At 41.8% G+C, this 21,969-nt stretch overlaps 1 protein-coding gene across 2 annotated transcripts in view; it reads right to left on the minus strand.

Annotated features, from left to right (window-relative positions):
• UVRAG (UV radiation resistance associated) overlaps positions 810–21,969 on the minus strand; it is a 320,457-nt gene continuing 299,297 nt past the window's right edge. For both annotated transcript variants that reach the window (XM_018059329.1, XM_018059330.1), the window contains one exon: positions 810–4,334. In XM_018059329.1, coding sequence (XP_017914818.1) covers positions 3,632–4,334 — 703 coding nt within the window. In that variant the 3' untranslated portion in view covers positions 810–3,631. The remainder of the gene's footprint in view (positions 4,335–21,969) is intronic.

The raw sequence follows: 21,969 nt of genomic DNA on the forward strand, positions 1-21,969 counted from the left end.
CCAGGTCATTATTCAGTCCTTACCCCAAAACCATTAGGAACACAAGGACGAACTTCTTTTTCAGACACAGAGTTGTTTTTTTTTTTTTCTGAAACAAAATGGTAGAGAAGATTAAGAAGCGTGTCACTCAAGCCCAGCTTCAACTTGGCTGCTAGTTATAATTCACATCTAAACAAGTTACTCTTCTGTCTTCAAGACTGGAAAGGTTACTGGTCAGTCACCCAAATCTCTTCACCTTTTATCCTAAGCCCTTCCTCCATGGGCCTGCAATTCAATTTCTCCTCTTACCTTTCCTCACATCCATTCAGGGCCCAAGCACAGCAAACTCCTTGCAGTTCTGCAAATATGCCTGCGGCCCTGCCCTGCCTCTGGGCCTTTGCCCATGCTGCTCCCTCCATCTGTAATGTGAAGTCACATACATCTTTCATCTGTATTAACTTCATGACCCTTTCTTAATCCTTGAGTCATAAGAACTTCCTCTGAATCCTGTAGCATGGCTAGACATCTCTCCATCACAGAACTTATCACACTGAATTATACTTATTGTTAATATACCTGTGCCACCCTTCCTTTCCCTACTCCCAACTGGAGACTGTGGCAGGGGTCAAGGTTGATTAATTTTCATATAAACTTGTTTAGTTCAGTCCCTTTCAAAGTGGAATGGGGGCTAGCTCAGTAAATGTGGAATGGCTGGCAGACTGTTTAAGAATGAGGTTTTCATAGTTAACTCTGCTTCAGTATGAAATTCAAAACAATGAAGACAGGACTCGAACAGCACAGGGAAATAACATACACTTTTACTCTCAAAATAAATACTAATCAATTTTATTTTATAAATACAGATGCTGACTTTTCTTCCAATTACCAACAGATCAGTTTCACATGCCATTTATTATTGGTGGTGGTTTAAAAAATTATTTAAATAACCAGTTAGGTCAGGATAAATGGGCACCATTAGAACTGCTAAAAAAATATAGTTGGATACAATCTTCCAAAACTAATATTCTGGGGGAAAAAAATCTCTGGAATTTTTGAAGTGGGTAAAGGGAAGTAGAGAGAGAAAACACAAGCAAATATTCATCTGATAACATTTGCTGGCTGTTAAGAGTGTCTCGGCTACATGAAAACTGAAAGGGCCCTTAGCAGTTCAGAAATGGACAGGACTGAGTTTTCATTTCAACTTATATTCTCAAAGCAATTTTGTTTTTTTAGTGGTTTACAAGAATAATTACAAAGATTAGTAGGAGATAATAACTTCATCCCATATTTTGGCCTTGGCCACTTTAAACAGAGGCAAAATGAATTCTGCAGCCTTGGGAAATGTCAGAGATTTATTCCTGGAGAATGTAATGCTGTAGGATTTACATATAGCCAAGTATGGCAAAAACTGCAGACATCAAACAAACTCAATGAAAATCCAAAGTCTAAACAAACCCAAACCTACAAGTGGTGTTTTTGAGGCATAACATCATTGGACACAGTGTGGATCAGGAAAATGTGCAGGTAACTGTCCATCAGTTCTGGGCTACCTGATCACATTCAATGGTGGGGTTCCATGCTGTGGGGGTGAAAGGCTGTGAACCCGAGTCAGGGAGTCCATAAATGGTAGACTGACTGACAAACTCCCCGAGCTCCAGGCTATACTTGGTTTTGTGGAACCTGAGATGAATACTGTAAAACATGGGTGCTCCTATATGTGGTCCAGCTGCAGGGCCTAAATCGAATGTACCTTGTCTCTGAGTTTGGCATGGCGTTTAAAGGTCTCTCCCATATCTGAGGAACCACAAATCACATGTGATTCACCTTCCATTGTTCACTACTAACACAGTCCTTCAACGCCTTTCTTTTGGGCTTGGGAGGTAGATGTTGCTTCACTGGAGGACCCACAGCCCAGTCGGATGTACATCTCCGACCATGTCTAGCTCCACCCTGACTGACTCTAAAATGAATGGCAGTACACTGTCAAAGAAGCCATGACCCTACAGATGGCTTCTGCTCCAGGTTTGGAGTAGTTCCACCTATTTATGAGAAATATGATGGATTTCTTCAGATCAAGTTAAAGCTTTTAATTGCTTGCAGGTTGGGTCTGTCTGTCATGCAATGATTCTGTGAGTTCTTTACATGAAAAAATAACAACATGAACTATTCCATTTAACAATGTAGCGTTATATTAAAATTGAGCCCAGGAATGCTTGGATGAAGTATGACAATAATTATGAAACCTATGAGTTAAGTTGTTATGTAGGATGAATGAGCTATTACAGAGTACACCTGTGATGGTGTGTTGCTATATACAATATGTAAACTCAAATGAAGTCAACAACATTAGCTTAGATACAGCCACAGGTTTTGCTCAGGCTAGTCCTGTCATGATGTAACATATGGAGATGTAGGTTCAAGGGGAATTTCAAAGCTGGGAAAAAAACCAGGTCGAGTGCAGTAAACTCAATTTTTATTCTTCTACATAATACATGGATATAAGCATAAAATCTCCTTAAAGAGCTTGCAACCCTGAGGTGATGTCCTTGGGTATATAAAGTATACAGCAACAGCAAATGAAATCTGAGCTCCAGGAATGAAAATGGACTTCAAAAACATAATTTAATATTTATGCAATTGCACACATAGCAATAGTATTCTATGCCTCATCTAGTCTCTGAATCCAACTACATCAATTGCCTTGCAGTTTGCACACTGGACAGCCTGACTCCCTACATATATTTCATCACACACAATGCCTCCTTTCCAGCTGAAATTTAATAAATTAACATGGGATTTACATATCGGGATTTCTATATGGTGAGTGCATTGCCAGAAAGCACACCCAGTTTTTGACAACAGCATCTGCTCACATAAAACCTTTGGCCCCCAGAGGGAACTTGAAGCTGTCTGACTATAGTAACCTTGTTGGGGAGGGTCCATGAGGGTCCCCTAGGATCCTCCAGAGGTGAGGTTTTTCATATAATCTGAGGGCTGCTTCAAGGGTATGGCTGACTGAAAGAGGTGGGAGGTCACGGCAACTGCATTAAAGAACCAGTGAATGTGATGTCCTCTGTGGTCAGGATGCACAAGGCATCTACTGTGCCAATGGCATAACAGCTGGGTTGACTGTGGAGCCTGGGAGCAGAGGCCTATAGGCCTTTGTATAGGAGACCATTGTGCTTCTTACACATCAACCTAATGGATGGCCAAAGATCCTTCAGTCAATGGTAGAGACCTTTTACTGAATATTCAATTTTCCCAAAAGTTTCTGGTGAGGGCAAACACTATGAGAATCTAAAGGCGAGTTCATTATATTATTTATATATTATCATCTTCCCTCTGAGGATAACATAGAAGTGTAAATAAAAAAGCAGACAAATGCCTATAAGGTGACTCAAGCTAGAGAGTGACTTTTGCCTTTAAAACAACTGTCAGGCCTGAAAAGCAAAATCTTGCAAGCAAAATCTAACTTTGGCCCATTGATACACAATGATCCTGAGTCCCTCCTTGATTCACAAAGTCTATTTTTCTGAGGAATATCCTCCATTAATATTCATTTTGTGTCATAATTACTACAAAGGGTAACCAGTGCAGCTTTATCCTCATTTCAAGCAGACTCCATCCTGGTCCTACCATCTGTCCGCTCGCTTCACTTATCAGAACTCCTGCGTGGCCTGCGGAAACTGGATACGTTTTCGTTCAGTGCATAGATCCTTCGGGAGAACTCTTCAAATTCTCCTAGAACTTGTTCATCACACTCCACTGCCACAGCACTGTCCACGGGGATGCAGTTAAATGCTTCCAGCTGATCGCCTGAGGTGAAGCCTGTGGCTTCCATTCCAATGATCTCTTCTGCCTGTTCCACGGTGCAGCAGAGCTCCGCTTCCGAGACTGGGTGGAAGCCCCCAGGGAGCTGGGCGCCAGACGAGCTGGCCTGCTCACCGGGCAGGAGAGTGCCGTTGATTGTGGCTGGGGGCCCCGAGAGGGCTTGTCCCTGCTCCTGGCTAGTGTTCACACTCATGTGGCCTCCATTTAAGCTGTCGCCCAGATCTACCCCTTTTTTCTTGTTTTCTTTGGAGAGGTCCAAGGAGGTGTCCAAGGAGGAAGACAGAGATGCTGTCTTTCTGTCAGATTCTCCCGTGGAGGGCACAGGGGTCACAGGCTGGACTAGTGCAGAGTTGTAACTGGGGGGAGGGGTTTTGTACTGGAGTCTCTCATTCTCTGAGCTGGCCCGCTTCCGGTATCCTTTGTCTGGTGAAGGGATCCCCCCAGAGAAGCCTACATCTGCACCCCCAAATATGGAGCTTTGTCTCTTTGGAACAGGGATTGCACTGGAGGTGTGATGTCTGTCACTAGAAGACAAAGGAAAACGAGAAGTTACTTTCAACTTCAGAACTTAGCTTAAACCTTCTGGATCAAGAGACAGGAAATCATATGTTCAAGTTTGAGAAAACACAAACTGACAATACTCAATCTTAGTAGTAACTGTAGTGTCCAAATGCAAGATACAACAAAGTATTATGAGTTCAGCATTGGGAACTTCCTTTAAGAAGGATACAAGACATGCTAAAATATATGCAGAGGGGAGTGCCCAGGGTAGAGGCCATGTCATATGGGGAGGAGTCGAGGCAGCTGGAGGGATTGGATCTGGAAAGAAAAATATATGAGGATGTGATCAAATTCATATGTCTGTAGAGCTACCAATATTCTTGTTTCTACTATTCAAGTCTTATTTTACCTTCATAAAACAGATATTGTCATTTGGCAGAGAACTTCAAAGACTTGTCCATGATAACCTCAGCGAGGCAGGGGCAAGGCTGGACTAAAATCCATGACTCATAACTCAATGGTCAATAGCTTTTGCAATAGCCAAATGCTAATTGCCTTGTGTTAGACAGCTGGCAGAGAGAGGACCAAGGAGATGTGTGTGTGTGTTTCATGAAAAATTAACTTGGGAAATGACCTCTCCTGTATAATGGTAGTCACACACATTTTGTAATACTTGGTCTTCATCTTCCTTCAAACTTCCTTCAAAATTTTCTCAGGAAGATACATTTGGGCCAGCAATAATAATCACTGTTTGGCTGTACAAAGCATAGTTTCTGAAGTAATTTCATATACATCATTTCACTTGGTCCTCACAAAAACCCCGTCAAGAAAGCAGCGTGCACATTATTACTCCAAATCTGAAATAATAAATAATAATTAGTTAATGGAAATAGTGTATCCAGACTCTGGAAATGATGGTCATTTTATGGACTGGTGAAGCCACCCCTGGAGTACTGATCACAGTTCCAGACATCATGCTTGGCTGAAGCTATCAGCTTCAATACAGCTGTATGAACAAACTGGGTCCAGAGACAGAGGGAGGTACGAACACAAGGTCCATGTGACATGTGTTCTTCATGTGAGGAAACACACAGAGAAATGGCTCACAAAAAAGGCAGCTACCAGGCAGGAGCAGAGGTAAGACGTGAAACTACCCTCTTCCAACAAAGAGCTACTACATGTGCCAGGCCAGGCCTTGGGGAGAGGAAACAGTAACAGAGCAGGCCCTGCCTCTGAGGAGCTTCCAACCTTAGAGGAGAAAGACAGCCGCATATGTATACACCGTACATACTCTTCAAATTACAACATGAAAAGCGCCCTGCAAAAGAAGAAAGGATCCAGGGTTCCTTCCACCTGTATCCACGGCCACAAACCCGTAAGCCAGCTCCCTGCTTCCTCTCCTCTCAGATTTTTTTTTCTGATGCTGGCTTATCCCTGTGGTCTAAGCAAAGGTTATTCATCTTGAGAAAAGGCAACCACAAGGTTCTTCTAATCTATGCACGCACCAGACTCCCTTGCTTGGCTGTAAGTGTTGGTGCCAAGAGTGATTTCATAATTAGGGGTGCTCACTGGGGCACATATAGAACCAGGCAAGCAGACTAGTAAATTACTGTTTTTAGTTCTTAAGAAAAAACAGAGCAAAACCTGTTGGCCTTAATCTAGGTTTTCAGTTAATATGTTGTCAAAACTCAGAGTAGTGGGATAAAGCTGCACATTTTTGCCAACCTTGTTGTTTTCACTCTGCTACTTGCTGACAGTACCCCTCTCTACATGATTTTGCAGGGGGCCTAAGTAATCAAACCAAAACAGCATCAGCACCACCCAAAGACAAGTCTATTCTGGGCAGATGGGCCACACTTTCAGTTGCCACCCCACCCAGGAAGGGAGAGAAGCACCAGGTGAGCCTGCCCAGAACACTGATGGTGACATTGCTGGTATGTGACCCCAGGCCAGGTGCTTAAACTACTCACGGCTATGGAGGCTGAATGACTTGACACCCTCCCTGCCACCATCCGCCCTCCTTCCCTGGGGGACCCTGCTCTGCTTCTCTCAGCTGGGCTCCAGGTGGGCTGATAAAAGGGCATGAGGAACAAGCAGTGCTTATGACACAAGAACAAAGGGGTTTTTATAGTCGTCTTTGCCTCGAAAGCTCTCAACTTTACATGACAAAAAAGTAATACAAGTATGAAACCCCCCAATCCCTCACTCAAACTGCCCCCAGTTACAGTGAGCAGGGAACTACCATTTTCTTGAGCATCCAAAATGCTGAATTCTCACACCTGCCCTGTGAAAAAGGTAGGCAGGTAGGAGGTTATGTGATCTCTTCAAGGTTGCAGAACCCACATCTGACTCCAGAGCCCACACAGTCATTTGCATCCCATGTGGGAAAGTCCTATTCAAATTCGACTAACATTTGCTAAGAACCAATGTCCGATATGCCAGATATCAAGCTAAATGCCATTATGCGCAGGCCTTCACATTTAATCCACCCAACCTATAGCTAAGCTCTGGGGCGTTACTCTTTTTTTTTTTTTGGAATATAGTTGACAATGTTGTGTTAGTTTCAGGTTACAGCAAAGTGGTTCAGTTGCTCATACGCATCTACCCATTCTTTTTCAGGTTCTTTTCCTGTGCAGGTTACTGCAGAATATTGAGTAGAGCTTCCTGTGCTGTGCAGTAGGTCCTGATTGATGTTACTCCTATTTTGATGCATGGATTCAAAGGCTTTGCTAGATGGAGACTTTGGCATTTGCTGACATCCTGAGTCTGGGATCTTTTCCAGTTTCTCTGAATTTTTATGAGAACTGAGGTAAAGACAGTATCAAATACAATTTAGAAAACCCAAGTAACAATAAAACATTCCCTCTTAAGAATGGTAAGAAGATGAGGTATTAGACAAATAAGGACGCCTACAAGTCTAACGTTTACCCTAACGATCACACAGTCTTTTCCCCCCCATTTGTAGCTACGCACCATGAAACCTTTCAAAAATTTTTACTGGTCTTTCTTATGATCTTAAAAATAGTAAGTTGAACAAAAAAGATATATATATTTTTTAATTAAAAAAACTTTTAAAAACTTGCTATCTTGGAATATAGTTGATTAACAATGTTGTGATAGTTTCAGGTGTATAGTAAAATGATTCAGTTACACATATACATGTATCTATTCATTCATCAATTTAAAAAGGTACTTTCCTGATAACTGTGGGCCATCAGTAGGAACAAGTCTTACTGACTGTGACATAGTGGAGCAACTACCGGCCTTCCAGGGGTGTGTTTCTGAGTCTGAAGTCTGCACTCAAGCTTTTGTATGTCCTCTCTCACTGTCAGGCTGTTACCTGTGGCCAAGTCAGTGTTTTTGCCTGCAAGGGCTGCTCCTTTTTTTGACGTCTGTGTCTTATTTGTTGTGTTCTTATAAAGTAGCTGTCTTGAGAACTGTGTGCAAAGCAAGAATAAATAGGATTTGAGAGATGGACCAGCAGATATCCTGGATACAATATGCATAATTATATGAATTTTGTAACGTTAGTTTTGGCTGCTCAGAATTAATTTTTTTATTATTTCCAGGATCTTAGCAATGCTCCAAATTTTTAAGATAGCTGAGCTTTAAATAGCTCAAGCATTGAATGACTGTATTAAAATATATACAAACACACATGCATTTTAAATTATAATAATTTATTCTCCCTGGACAACTAAAAATATAAACCACATTAAAAACTAAAAATCAGTCAAAAACCTATTGGCCATCAAATAACCACTATTTGGATATTTTCCTTATAGACTTTGATTTTATATGTGTGTTTAATTTAAAAAAGACACAAAACCAATCAAACAAAAAACAAAACGAAAGTTGTGTTTGCAGTATATATACATATAGATAAAAATATATATATATACATACACACAATTCTGTATCCTGTTGTTGGAAGTTATTAAAACCTCTTGGTAAACAATTCTAAGTGGCTACTCCATTAAATGAAATTATCAAAAGTTACTTAACCATTTCCTTATGTTTGTGGATTTAAGATATTTCTAAAATTTTATATTAAACTTGTATTTCTGTATAAAAACACAATGCATAGGTTTTAAGAAAATAATTTTTAAAATTTTCATATTTAATAGAAGGTTTCTAGAAGGAATCTTCATTACACGTTTTGGTATTAACTAAATTCTTCCCATAAAGAAAGGAACATTTTACCTCTACTGTGGCCTAAAAAGAGAAAGGTAGCAATTAAAAAGGCAAATGCCCCAAAGCTTTCAAGATTCTTTTTGTCTGATTAGAGTCTGGCTTCATAATTATTTTATAAAGATGGAAAAAGAAGTCGAAATCCTTAGATTTACTTAGTTATTAAGACGAATTTTTAAAGGCAATTGACAATTTGCTTATCAAATGAAATTATTACATTATTTAAATTGTGATGAATAACATAAATAATTTCTACTCCTGGAAACAACTAAAGTAAACCTGAGTGTTCTGGGGAGGAGCAGGTGCAGCAGAAAATGTGGCATTTCTTAACCCACCATTCCAGCCACAGGTCCCTTGTTCTAAGGCACTAGATTTGGGGACATAAAGCCTGAGGTCTAGCAATTGGACAGAGTCCCCGAAGTTCACTGCACAGTCTCCTTATCACCTGTTTGCTTTGAATGGATGTCTCCTGCTTGGCTTAGGTCCGAACTGGAAACATGACTTTTGGGGTTTAACGCTATAATTAAAAGGGATGTATTTAAAAACAACACCCCAAAGATACTGTAATTACAAACTTTCTAGGCCACAGTTTAGTGAAACAGGACATAGATTGAATAACTGAATCATATCAGGGACTGTTAAATAATAATATTCTTTTCTGCTACAAGCACAAAAGGATATCTTAGGATCCCTGACAACAGCATGCGAGGGAGAAGCAAAGTGGTTCAGAGTTTAGAGGTCATGGAGGACAGTCTGGTTTAAATTTGGCTTCTTCGGATCAAGTCTTCTCTGATGTCTCTAAATTAAGGTCATTAATTTCTTTTTCATTCTGTCTTTATTGCAATTATTTTTGTTACCTCTTCAGCTATATCCAGAGCTATCTGGAGATAGTAGTGGTGATGAGAAGGGATGCTCAAACGTCTGGATCGGCAACCATGATTGATCCTGTTTATTTGGAGCTATAAATTAAGGCTGAATTCACCACTTATTAGTTATACGACTATAGGCAGTCATCTTCTCTCTGCTCTAGTTTTCTTCTTTTTAAAATAGATTATTGGACTGTGGTAAGGATTAAATAACACACTTCAAACCCTTGGCAGAATGCCTGCCATATATACCGATGACGGTAGTAGCTGTAATTGTGGTTTCGGTCATTATTATTTGCTTCCCTAGGCTCTGGATTCCCAAAGTATTAGCCTCGTTTTACAGAAGAGGTTAAAAAAAACTTAGTTGCCCAGTCGTGTCTGACTCTTTGCGACCCCATGGACGGTACCCCAGCTCCTTTGTCCATGGAATTCTCCAGGCAAGACTACTGGAGTGGGTAGCCATTCTCTTCTCCAAGAATCTTCCCAACCCAGGGATCAAACCCAGGTCTCCTGCATTGCAGGTGGATTCTTTGCCATCTGAGGCCCACAGAAGAGGTAACTGAGACTCAAAGACATTAACATCTTAGACAGAAACAGGGTAACAAGTAGCAGAGGAAAGACCAGAACCTAGATCTCCTTTCTTCCACTGTTTTCTTCTATACAAAATACTGTTTAAAGTAGGAACAAAATCAGAATTCCTCCCACACACCCACGTCTCCACTCCTGGACATCAGGGAGAGCTGTCTGCATGAAGATAAGGAGTCAAGGCAAGTATAAAAGAGTGGGGGAGAAAGTACTAAATCAGAAGGTTTATTCTGCTCAGGATGAAACTTTATTCTAGCTTTTTCCTGAGTACATGGGGTGGGGAAGGCTTTGAATCTAGTGGAAATGCTCAACTGCCTCTATTTACACAATCTACCAAATGCTGTGGGACTACAGGAGCTCCCCAGAATCCTTTGAGCCACATTCTCATTGTCTCCCAACCTCTGATGTGTCATTTTTCTATAAGAATACAGGTTCAGGGGAAGGGAATTTTTTATGAGGGAGAATTTCTCTGTTTCCCTACGCTAAATGAGGAGGACCCTGTTTAGCACTTCTATAACCACTGTACACATACCTTGCCATGAAACCAATCTGGGAGACCGCAGAACCAGCTCACGGACTCCACTACCCTTGCCCCAGCACTCTTGCTCCCTCTTCCTTTTCTATGGGTTTTACTGCCTGAAGCTATAGCCTCTTTTTACAGAAAAGGGACAGAGAGAGGAAAAGAGGTACGGAAGCATTGGTCCAAAATGTGTCCTCATTCCCACATCTCCCGTATATAAGACTCCAGACCCTCATGCGTAGCTCTGCCATTGTATGAAATATGTGAGCCTGGTGAAGCACTGAACCTGTGTTTCATCTCCTGTAAAGTGGGTATATCCAGCTAACGGTTGTTGCAGTTAGGATTAAATGGGATCTACAAGTAAAATTCTTAGTACAACGAGTAGGTACTCCATAAGTTATTAATAATAAAACAATAGCAACTGATATTTTCTATGAAGTATCTATTAACAGCTTTATACATGGTCTCATTTAATCCTCACATCTCTATGATGTATTAAGAAAATGATCCTCATTTTGCAGATGAAGAAACTGAGGCACAGAGGTTAGGTAACCTGCCCAAGATCACAAAGAAACTAACTGTGGCTTTCTTGTTTTTGGCCACGGTGGGTCTTTGCTGCTTTCTGTGCGAGCTTTCTCTAGCTGCGGGGTCTCTGCTGCGTTCTGTGCGAGCTTTCTCTAGCTGCGGGGAGTGGGGGCTGCTCTTCGTTTCGGTGCGTGGGCTTCTCACGGCAGGGGCTTCTCTTGTTGTGCGGCACAGGCTCCAAGGCACGTGGGCCCTGGAGTGCGTGGGCTCAGTAGCTGTGCGTGGGCTTAGCTGCTCCGCGGCATGTGGGATCTTCCCAGACCCTTGTCCCCTGCGTTGGCAGGTGGATTTCTATCCACCGAAGTCCTAACTGTGTTTTAACAGAGGGTGTCTGACTAAATAAATGCTAATTTTCTTCTCTTTCCCAATCCATAGGACTTGCCACCAAAACACTCTCCACTTCTATATGAGGGAGCAGTGAGACTCAGAATAATGTTTTTGGGTCAAATGGTTTGATAACTTATCCTTCTCTTCTTGCCTACATTAAGTTTGTGGGGCATTTTTACTTCCTAAGACTTGTTACGCTGTCATAAGAATTGTAATGCATTCTAAGTATCTATTATGAACACACACTCTACCATGAACTGTTATAAATGTGGGGACTCAGTGAAAAATGAAATAAAGAAAAGAATGTAAAGATTTTCCACCTCAAGAGCATTCCTGAAGCTGGGGTGAATTTTTAGCTCTCTGAAAAGTTTTTTTTCTCTGTTCTCTCTGATTCGCTTGCGCTTGTTTTATCTGTCTACAACCAGATCTCACACTGTAAAGTATTAGGAAGGAGTACAATTCACAGATTCAAATATGTGTCTTTCCCTCCTACAAAATGTTTCCTCTGAGGAACATTACTAGATCACAGCTGGTCAAAATGCTAAATCTTGATTGTCTGGAACCTGGCCAAAATCTACAGCTACAACTCGGTGGAATAAGAATACTTAAAAAGAAGGAAAAAACCCCACACTTTTTAAATAACATTTGATCTTCTTCTTTCTCCCCCTTGTAGCAAGCTATGACCTCATGGCAGTGAGACCTCTACATGGAGGTGTTTAAGTTGGTTTACAGCCATTAGAAATGTTTGAAGCTCTAGGTACTCCTCTGTGCCAACAGCATGTCAACTGTGCTAAAGAGCAATAATAGTTTCTCACCTTCTTAAAGATTACTGCTTAAATAATGCAGAGCAACGACAGGGCTGCACAGAGTGCCAAAAGCAGGTTGCCAAGGCGAAGCTAAGGTGGAATTACGTCTTTTGGCAGCTGAGAAATTATGACATAAAGTTAGTTTAAAAAAAAAAAACCTCCATAAATTAGGCTACTAACCTTTTTCAAAATCCAGCAAAGGCTGGGATTTATCTTTCTTCTTTTTCTATCTCAGATCAAGTAGAAGCCCAGAGCCTCCTTTTGGAAAAGCCAAATTGAACAGTTAGATCTTATCTCCCAGGAGGTCACTGGAGGTTAATAGTTTTAAGCATGTAAACTCTTGGCCACAGGCAAGCAATCTGAAGGCCTCTCACCATTACAGATAAGTGAAAGTGCTTAATCTTTGCCCTGGATGTTAACAAAAACAAGAAACAAAATAAAAATAGAAACAACCTTGGGCCAGAGCACAGGCTAAAATCTGCGCCAATGGTCACTTTTCCCCTCGGCTCAGCTTAGAAGACTTCCTGCCAGAGTCTGACTAAATAAAACAGTTTTGAAAAGGAATAACTGAACAAGGGAGTCTTTAGATTTTATTTAAATGGAGTTCTGATGGAGAGATGAATTTGTGAAAGAGAAAGTTCCACCAGCAAAGGATAAAACTAAGCAAGCTGAAAAAACCCATTTCCCAGGCTCTGTGATGTGAGCGGCTCTGTGGTCCTGGGCAGCAGGACCCAGCTTGGAAAACAGAGGTCCCAGCACAGGCTATGAACAGAGGCTGAAGGGGGTTGCCCACAGCCCGGAGGCCACCTGGAGGCCAGCTTGGTCTCAAGGCTGAGTTCCTTGGGGTCAGGGAATAAACAGTGATCCGCCACGGAGACAGACAGTCCCAGGAGCTGAGAGGTCAACCACTGCACTCATCAGCTTTCACTTCTAAGAAGTCATCACACAAACAATGTACTGAAATCACAGGCAAGGCAACAAACATTATGAGACTGTAACACAGTATGTAGAAACAGAGGTGCCAGCAAGGTTACCTGACGTACCCTCAGAGTGTCTAGACAGCACTTGAAATGTGGGAGAGGGATAAGGTGTTTGTGCTGAAATCTTAAAAAAAAATCTACGTTTGCCAGGGAAACCAGAGTAATAGCGATGTCACAGACCAGTCACAGGAAGAACCTGACCAACTAAAACCTTGGTCAGAATTTACAAAGTAGACTTGCAGAGACAGACGCTAAAGGAAGCATTAGACTCCGGAGACCAATGACAGAATCTGTGAAATTAAGTCTTTAGAAAGACACTGCAAAGCTGAACCACCATCTCATTTCTAATAAGCTCTGACACAAACCGAACCATGAAAAGAAACAACTTCAGTTGTTTGTTATTTAAAAAGAAAAGTGGATAGCTTTGCCACCATATCCAGAGATGCTGAAGGCCTTTGGAAGAAATGCTTGAATGACAGCCATCACTGAATCACTGCTTAGAGACTGTGGGACTCCAGGGATAATGTCTTGGGAAGCTTCTCTCTTATAGCCCTCTGTATTACAGTAAGAGGTGCAGTATAAACAGAACATAGCAACTCATTATTTACTCCCTCATTCAAATATATGTTGAGTGTCTACTATACACCAGGCACTATGTACTAGACTTTGGGGATGCAGCAGTGGTTGCAAAAAGCCCTGGCTCCTGCTTTTGCGGAGCTTATATCAGAGTGGGAGTAGACAGACATTAATGTTAAAGTTACAGACATAAAATGACCACCTCTGACACAGGCTGTGCAGGAGCGATCATGGGTTGAGAGAGCTTATAACATGAACCGACCCAGCCAAGGCCAAGATCTGAAGGACTAGACTTCCTCACCAGGTGAAGGGTGGGTGGGTAGGTGAGAGCATCCAGGCAAAAGGAACAGGATATGTCAAGACCCTACATCAAGAAAGAGAACAATGTTTGAGGACCCAAACAGTCATCAAGTGAACAGCAGCCTGGTAGAAGACAAAGCTGAAGAGGAAAATGTGGTCTAGAGCAGACCATGCAGAAACCCAGAGGCCATGTTTAGAACTTTCTCTTCAAGTCATCAAAGTGTTTTAGGCTAGGGGTTTGTACGTCTGTCCTGTCTGTCTAGTGGGCAGGGAGAGAAAGAAAGACACTGATCGACTGATCTGTATTTTGACAGGTACACTCTGACTGAAGCTGGAGAACACACGGGAGAGGGTCTGGAGCGGATGCTGGAGGACTGACCACAGGCCGCGCAGCAGTGCAGGTGAGAGATGACGGAGGCTTGGGCCAGAGTGGAAATGTGTAGCTGCAGACACCCAGGCACATTAGGGGAAATCAGCAGAGGTTGCGGAGGTTGGAGTTAAGAGGAAAGGGAGAATCAAACCGCTTCCTGGCCAGTGTGCAAGACTGGATGGAGACTCCGTCTGCTGAAAGCAGAGCCCTGGAAGACCGGGAGGCTTATGATGGTTCTGGTGGAAGACAGGGAAAAAAGGAAAAACCACACACACAACATGGGCACAGACAATGTGCTATGAAAATGTCCAGGAGGCAATCTGAATAGAGGTCTGATATCAGAAAGGCGATCTGGGCTAAAGAGTTATACCTGTGCTTCAATTCAGTGTGGGTGATAATTAAAAAACGTAGTTGAAGATAAGATCAGATCACTGGGCAGGGGTGGTGAATAAAATCAGAGAAAAGAGGGCCAAGGACTGAGCCTTGAGGAGCTCCTGTTTCTCATGAGGCAGAAAAAGAGGAGCCTACGAGTGAGATAAGGAGCAGTCAGAAAGGAATGGAGAGAACTAGAGAAAGGTCATGATGACCGGATTCCTGTTCTGGAACCACAGACGCTCAACGATCTCTGTATAAAACATTTTATTCTTAACACAGCTAGAAGAGAGGCTGTACAGAGTAATGGTTGAAGGAGAGGCCCTAAAACTGTTCTTCTGGGATCACATCTTAGCTCCTCCACTTGATGGCTGTGTTACATTTAAATTATTTAAACCTCTCTGTGCTTCAGTTCCATCTGTAACATGAGAGAGGATAAATGGGCCCTAGTTCACTTAATTGTTGTGAGGATTAAATGAGTTAACTAAATAATTCATTCAAAATGCTTTGGGAGGGTACCTGGTTTGCAATAACAGTCATCTGATATTTCTATCATGATGTTACCTCTTCTTACATATACAGTTATCCCTAGCAGAAGGATTATTGAACAAGCATCATATAAAATGACCTTTAACATCTCCAGAGTTGGAACGCAGCTTAAAACTCAAAAATCACATGAAGCAGTCAGCAGTCCTTTCTAATTCTGCAAAGCCCTGTCAGCCTTCCTGAAACCTAGTACAGTGTTTTAGATCTAGAAAGATATTTATCTGCTGATACATGCTAAAGGATTCCTCCTGAAAGACAAGACTTCCTGGAACAGGGCATCTCCCCTCCATTCATGTTGGCATAACCATCTTCCCAAAGCCCAGTTCAAGTCCTGCCTCATTTGTTAAAGCCTTCTTCAACCATATGCCAATTTAAAATGACCTCTCTGAACTCCATGATCAATACTTGTAATTATATCATCCAACTGATGCTTAACATGATCACTTGTATTTCAACACATATTTCAGTAGACAGTACTGAAATCCACATTCACTGCCTGGCAACCTGCTAGGCACTGGGAATAAAGGGGCTCATAAAATAAGGTTTCTATCATTAGAGTTTCCACTCGAGTCGAGAAGACAGAGAGTTCCAATCACCGGCACACCACAGTGCTCTGAACACAATACACATTTTGTAAGACGGAGGAGGGAGCCGGTAGCCACCTAGGGGACTCAGCGCAGGTGACTATCTTTGATTGGCCTTTGAAAGATAAGGTAGAGTCCATCAGTCAGGCTGTGTGTGTATATTAAGGTGCAGAGGGATTCAGAAATGAAGGGAAGAATATTTAAGTCAGAATAAAATACAGTATGTGTGCAGTCCAACTGTGGAGCCAAGTCTTGTAAAGAGTGTATGGAAGGGACCTGGCCTCCTATTTTTTGAAACCCACTCCTCCACTTCCCAATCTAAGGGAGTACAGAGCACTTAGTAGATACTAAGTGAATATATCTGTTTTATGAATAAGTGGATTTGATTAATTGTACCCAAAAGGAATAATCTGTTGTTGTTTTGGGGCAATGTGTTGAGAAACATTCAGTTAATGTGAAAGAAAGAAAAAGAAAAAGAGAATGCTCTGTGGTTACTTATGAAGAACAAAACTTTCTAAAGATACACTTATAGTAAGTCTAATTGATGAAATATTATGCAGACATTAAAATGATGTAAAAATTTGGTAATGGCATTGGTAATATGCTTAAGACATGACAGACAAAAAAGCAGGACGTACAGCTGCAAGGACTGTGCTGCAACACTGCAGCTACATGTTACTGAGTACCTGCACGGTGGCGAGCTGGGCTTGAGATGTGCTCTGAATGTATGATACACGCTGGATTTAGACGGTTTAGAATAAAAATGGAGTGTAAAATATTAATAATTAAAAATACTGATCACACACCAGTCAGTATTTTAGAATTACAGGAAAACTACTATTAAAATTAGGTTGCCTGTTCCTTTTTACCTTTTTGCAATGTGGCTGGCAGAAAATGTTTAAGTTTCTACATACGCAGCTCAGACTATATTTCAGGGCTGATACAGATGATATGATCTCCGCTGTATAAGTAACACATAGAAAACTAACTTAACAGTGGTTTCCCTCCCTGGATTCTAGGGCTATTGTTTTCCCCTCATCTGTGTAGTTTTACATTTTCCAAATTTTATTCATTGATAATCAAAAAGAACGATGAGAGAGAAGGCACAAATAAAACCAGAAAAAAAAAAAAAAATCTCTGTTTGGTTCAAAGACTTGGCTGCTGGAGGGTGAGAAAAGCAGTCCGGGGACACCCAAATGACTTTCTCACTGATGGAGAGTTAGCACACAAAGGATGTTGGCCAGCTGTTCTCCATCCTGACTGGAGACAGAGAAAAGCGGAAATGGGTGTTAACCGCAGAAGGGGGCCTGTAAGTTAAATATAGGGAAGAATTTCCTGAAGTGAGGGTGTTTAAATTCTGGAATGAGTTATAGAAGAAGCCTGGTCCCCCAAGGTCTTTTAAAATACTACAGATACCCATATGCCTTGTGTATTCCTGCCTAGAGGCAATGAGATAACCTGTCAAGGTTCCGTCTGAAATAGTTGTCTTAAGAGTAAATAACTCCAATAAAACTTTCTTTTTCATTTATTTTTGACCAGCCTTCACTTTTCATATTAAGGATGCCAGCCAGTAAGGAGTACTTTGAAAGGCACGCCCCTCTGATATGGCTACCTTAAGTAGTACTCTTGAGACTTCAAAGACAATGTCATTTGATCTAAATTTAAAAACCGGAGTCAGCTAGATGACATGGTTTTTAAGTCCCTTGGGTCACCTGCCAGAGACTAGTTCTGAATTCAGCATGAGCAAATGATGGAGGGAAGGAGAGAAGATAGATCTGGTTTTAAAAAATAAGGCTTAAAAAAACATTAATACAGGATAGGGTCTCATTTTCACAGCTGGATAGTTTGGCTTAAAAGCTGAACTATTGTATCACTACCCTCTGGTTTTAAAGAAAGATGGGTTCCAAAATTTTCATTATTTTCAATTGACTGAAAAAGCCCATTTTCTTAAAATGTGTCAAAGTTCTTACTTTCTTAATCATTTGTTCATTAAAAAAACTGTTCAACTTGATTCTATTTATAAAAAAGAACAGAGAATTAGATCAGAAACAGGTGAGCAGAAACACTATCTGATTTAACCAATGAAGAGATATGACCTTACGTAAATCCACCAGTTGCTTCTCCCAAAGTCACATCATTAAATGCTGGAAGGAATCGGAAGTATTCCAGCAAGCTTCAGAGTAGCCAAGGATATGTCTCCTCAGTATTCTAGCATCACTAAGGTCATGGAAATTGAGGCAGCCTCAATAAAAATGGCACGCCTGGCCCTAAAACATCAAGCAAGTCAGTGCAAGGCTGGGCACCACCGCTGTGGAACACGGTCCACTAAAGCCGGGGCTCAGGCTGCGAGTCCCACATGACAGTGAGACCGAACAATGCAGGAGAATGTTTTTGTAAGCCTTGTTCTTCAAAATATTTAATTTGTCTTATCTACTCATTCAGATTATAAACTAAACAACTGTCAACTAAGCAAAAGCAGGGCAAATCTCACACTTTTGAATTTCCTTTCGTGTTTTGAACAGTGCTGTATGCAGAGGAGACCCTTAATGAATTGTTAAATGTATGAATAATACTTATAATATTTTGTATAGTCCTTTTTAGTTTATAAACCAGTTGGACAGACATTATCTCATTTGTTCCATATAATGATGCTTGGGAAATAGGGCTGCTGCCATTAACTCCACTGAAAAAACTGATACTCAAAAAATTTATGAAAATTAAATGACAGAGCTGAAGTTGGAGCCTACATTTTCTGATTCCCAAATCGAGTGCTCCTTCCACCGTATTGTGAAGCTTTATAGTCAGTAAAAATTGAGCTTAGAATGAAACGTTTCATGTATAAAGCAGGACAGATGGTTCTGAAATCCTGCTTTTATCATGTCTTTTTCTGAAAGAAAGAAAATGAAATTTAGGGCAGGCAAACACGGTGGACAGACATGTTTTAAGCCAACTCATGTGCTCCCTTAGCTTTCTTGTTTCTTAACCAATGCAGCTGAAACATATCACCATTTTTGTTTCTTTTCGTCTTAAAGTTCTAAATTCTAACAACCTTTCATGACTCTTACCAGTTTCCTATCTCTCTGAGGTAAGTGGGGAAAAATAAGCAACAAAGAATGCCTTCCTGTCTGATTCTGCAGTGTAGTTTTCTAGGGAGAAGACAGGGACAACAGAGGATGAGATGGCTGAATGGCATCACTGACTCGATGGACGCGAGTCTGAGTGAACTCTGGGAGTTGGTGATGGACAGGGAGGCCTGGCGTGCTGTGATTCATGGGGTCGCAAAGAGTCGGACACGACTGAGCAACTGAACTGAACTGGATTTGACTTAGATGGGCTTCCCTGGGGAAGGTAATAATAGGTGTTAGAAGTTCAGTGGCAGAGAGAGGAGGGCTGGGGAAGTGCAGAGAAGGAAAAGAATGGCCACAACTAATAAGAGGCAGCCTGGCATGACAAAAGGAGCATGCAACTAGGAGTAAGACAACCGGCTTTGCTGGCTCCAGTTCCATCACTTGTTATCATGTGATCGTGGCAAGTCTCTTCCTATTTCCAAGTATTCTGATATGCAAGATAGTGATCATCATCCTTGCCCTGCCTCCTTCACAGGGTTGTTACAAACTTAAATAAAAACATGGCAGATTCTGCAAAAAAGAAACTTTCATTTTATATAACTTCTAACTATAGCTGAGAGTTAACCTAAGAAAATAAGTAACCAAAATAGTAAGCGGGCAACTAGATTGGTGGGGTACTTTCCTCTAAGTTCAGAGAAAGGTCGTATTAAGTACTTGGGGAAAAGTAGAAGGGAAATGGTAAATATTTTGTATCACTAATGTATAAAGAAGCATGAGCCATTATTAAAAAATGTGACAAGAACCATGTTCTATACCTATCTGTAAGGAGATGACTGTAGATATTTTTTTATGACTGTAGATTTCATTTACCCATGATATAGTTATAATAATACTTACCATTTGTTACTATTATGTGCCAGGAAGTATGCTAAGTATTTATGTATTTAATCTTTATATCAACTTTATCAGGAAGGCACTATAATCTCCATTTTACAGATACTTTTAAGCGGAGAGTTTAAACTTGCCTGAAGTCACAGAGATAGTGAGTGGCAGAGCTACTTATTCAAACCCATCGTCTTCATATGCTCCTTAGAACTGGGCAACTGCTTCCCACTCTGGCCTGCCCTGCAATCTTCACACGCCCCAGGTCCACTAAATGCCTTCTCCTTAGTGAAGGCTTGTCCGGTCCTCACCTACACCCGACACTTTACACTGGGGAGTAAACGACATCCTCAAGAATGTTCCAGATAACTTCTCCACCTTTATTCACTACTTCATACTTTGTTGTCTATCGCATCTTGTTCCAATTTCAGTGCCTGCTCATCGCTGCTCAGAAGCTGGTGGGTAAGGCTTGCTGGAGAGTGAACCTAAGGTACCAGGGCAGGACCTGCTATCTCTGCCTGCTGAGTGAGTGAATGACTGAGGTAGGATGTGAGCTGGATCTTGAAGTGAAAGCAACGTTTGGAGAGAGCAGAGGCAAAGCAGGCCATTCTAGGTGGTGGGAACTTGTCTGAGAAAAGAACTGAGGTCAGAAATGAGGGGGGCCTGTCTAGGGGTCAGTTCAGCTGGGGTGAGAGACAGTGGAGAGATGTAATTGAGGACTGTCCCCCAGGCCTGGATGCAGGAGCCCCCTCACACAGTCTGTTCACAGCAGCACAGCACAGACTCTCTCCCTCTCAGTGCTAAACATATCACCTCAGTGGCAGCCGTCAATAGTGGCTCGTGTGTCAGGGAGGCGGTCAGGCTTCCCTGACCATAACTCAGCACTGGCTGTGCATGAGCATGTCCAATGGAATCCTGGACCTCTTTCTAGTTAGTAGTAAAAAGAAGAGGAAAAATGGGATGTTTAAGTGGCATGGTGGTGGCTTTTAACCAAACCGTTCAAGAGGACAACCTCTGAGCTGAAATTCTGCTTTTCTCATTTGTGTTGTTTGGCAGTCACAACCAGGTTAGTGATTCGAGGATGAGAAAACGGAGACTTCTTTTGGAAAGGATCAGCGTAAAGCGCTGGGAACTGTGCCCCAGGTAACTGTGTTTATGAGGAAAAGGGATAGTTTTATGATTAGTCAGGTAAGATGCTTTGATGTTAGATAACAATTCTGTTCTGTCACGTGACAGAAAAGAAAAATCACACTGTCTTTAAGAAACAAAACAAGCTGTCACACAACTCTGAAGCTTACCATAAGGAGGAATTCAGTGACTGCACTGATCGTCAGCCAGTCTGAAATTCTCGACACCAAAAGAACACACAGCAATCTGCTTCCACCGGGACCAGTCTGTGAATGGTAACCGCTGCACAGAGGATGGAAGTGTTTTCTTTTACAGAAGATGTAAGAGGCTCCCTTAGGGGCCTGAGTTTTTTTACCCTTTGCCCTAAGGAGCACAGGCTGGGGAGGTAATTCCTCAGTTCCCGGCTGCTCTAGGAAATTCTCAGGTTTCCCCTGAGGCTGGAGTGTTTGTTCCAGTTTTGTTTACGTTTGGAACCTCCAGGCTGCCTTTCCACAGCAGTCTTTCCCGGGCCTGGGTTCGTAATGTGGCAGACAGTTTGCACTACTTTGCATCTGTCTCAGCAGTCCGTTTTTCATTACGGCACCATAAAGTGGTGTCTACTATTCACTCAGTGTTAATGTGCTTGGCACAGCTGGCATAAAGGGGCACTATACAGATGTGGGAACTGGGGGCTTTAATGGCTTTACCATGTCAGTGCCAGGGGACCTGGACTCCAGTCTTCCTGCCACAGGCTCGTGGAGCGGCCGTGCTTGGAAAGTCATTTAATTTACCTGAACCTCAGAAATGGAGAGTTGCTGGAAATGGCTATGTTTAAGGAGGGAAAAGACAGTCAGGGTGCAGTGAGGAAACGCTTCTATGTAAGCATTTTGGGTAAACTATCTAAAGAGACTGCAGAAGAAAGGGATCTAATTTCTAAAGTTCCAGTAACTGGTTATGATTTTGTTTCTCACTTAAAATATTTACTTTCCCCCT

This window comes from Capra hircus, chromosome 15 (assembly GCF_001704415.2).
Source record: "Capra hircus breed San Clemente chromosome 15, ASM170441v1, whole genome shotgun sequence".
In the NCBI taxonomy this organism is placed as follows: Eukaryota; Metazoa; Chordata; class Mammalia; order Artiodactyla; family Bovidae; genus Capra; species Capra hircus.